The sequence below is a fragment of the Bison bison genome, unplaced genomic scaffold (genome assembly GCF_000754665.1).
Source record: "Bison bison bison isolate TAMUID 2011002044 unplaced genomic scaffold, Bison_UMD1.0 scf7180017864524, whole genome shotgun sequence".
Lineage (NCBI taxonomy): Eukaryota > Metazoa > Chordata > Mammalia > Artiodactyla > Bovidae > Bison > Bison bison.
Window position 1 is genome coordinate 973,974 of NW_011495075.1, and position 858 is coordinate 974,831.

The 858-nt window shown below is 65.7% G+C and overlaps 1 protein-coding gene across 1 annotated transcript in view; it reads right to left on the reverse strand.

Annotated features, from left to right (window-relative positions):
* Positions 1-858, reverse strand: part of SYT2 (synaptotagmin II) — a 6,850-nt gene that overhangs the window by 2,709 nt on the left and 3,283 nt on the right. Inside the window, exons 4-6 of the mRNA XM_010831122.1 lie at positions 610-734; positions 313-480; positions 1-159 (exon numbers count right to left, since the gene is read on the reverse strand). The exon at positions 1-159 is cut by the window's left edge and continues 4 nt beyond it. Of these exons, the coding sequence (XP_010829424.1) occupies positions 1-159; positions 313-480; positions 610-734 (452 nt within the window). The remainder of the gene's footprint in view (positions 160-312; positions 481-609; positions 735-858) is intronic.

Here is an 858-nt window from a genome sequence, read left to right on the forward strand (position 1 = left end):
CTCCCCGCCCTGCAGGTCTCGCCACTCCTCGATGGGCTGCCCCAGGTCCACCGTGTTCATGGGCACCTTGACCTCGCCGATGATGTCGTGCTTGGAGAAGCGGTCAAAGTCGTAGATGGCCATCACCAGGGTCTTGCCCCCCAGCTCCTGGTATGGCACCTGCAGGGCACAGGCAGGATGAAGGGGTCAGGGCAGCTCGGGGGCGTCCGGAGGCTGTGGACATCGCAGAGACTCGGGCTCTGGTCCCAACCGAGCTGTTCCGGGCCTGGATCATGGCCCGGGACACGGTCCGCCGTGCCTCCCGCCTGTCACCTTGAAGGTGAAGGTCTCGTTGAAGGCGGGGTTCAGCGTCTTCCGATGGACTTTGGTCTCATATTTCTTCTTCTTGTCTGGAAGGAGGAAGACCTTGACATAAGGGTCCGAGGTGCCGCCCATGTCCAGGGCGGGCAGTTCTGCGGCCTGCAGGACGCCCACGGTGAGCTGTGAAGAGAGCGGGCACCTGTCAGCCCCCCGTGGGCGGGGGCCAGGCAGGATGCAGGGTCTCCATGCCGCAGGGAACCGAGTGACCCTGGGCCGCGCTCGCCGGGAGGTGGTGACCTGACCCCACACCTGGTTGGCCTGGAAGTCGTAGTCCAGGGAGAACTGCAGCTTGCCCAGGTTCTCTGGCTCCTTCTCCTCCTCGCCCTCACCCTCACCCTCCGTCAGGCCCGTCTCCGCATCATCGTCATCCTGGGGGGCTGAGAGAGCGGGGTGCATCAGGGACAGAAGGGGGGTCGCCCCCATGCAGAGCCCGTGCCGGTCCTCCCCGCACAGGACGCCACCCCAGACAACACGTACCAGGCGTGTGGGCCAGGCATC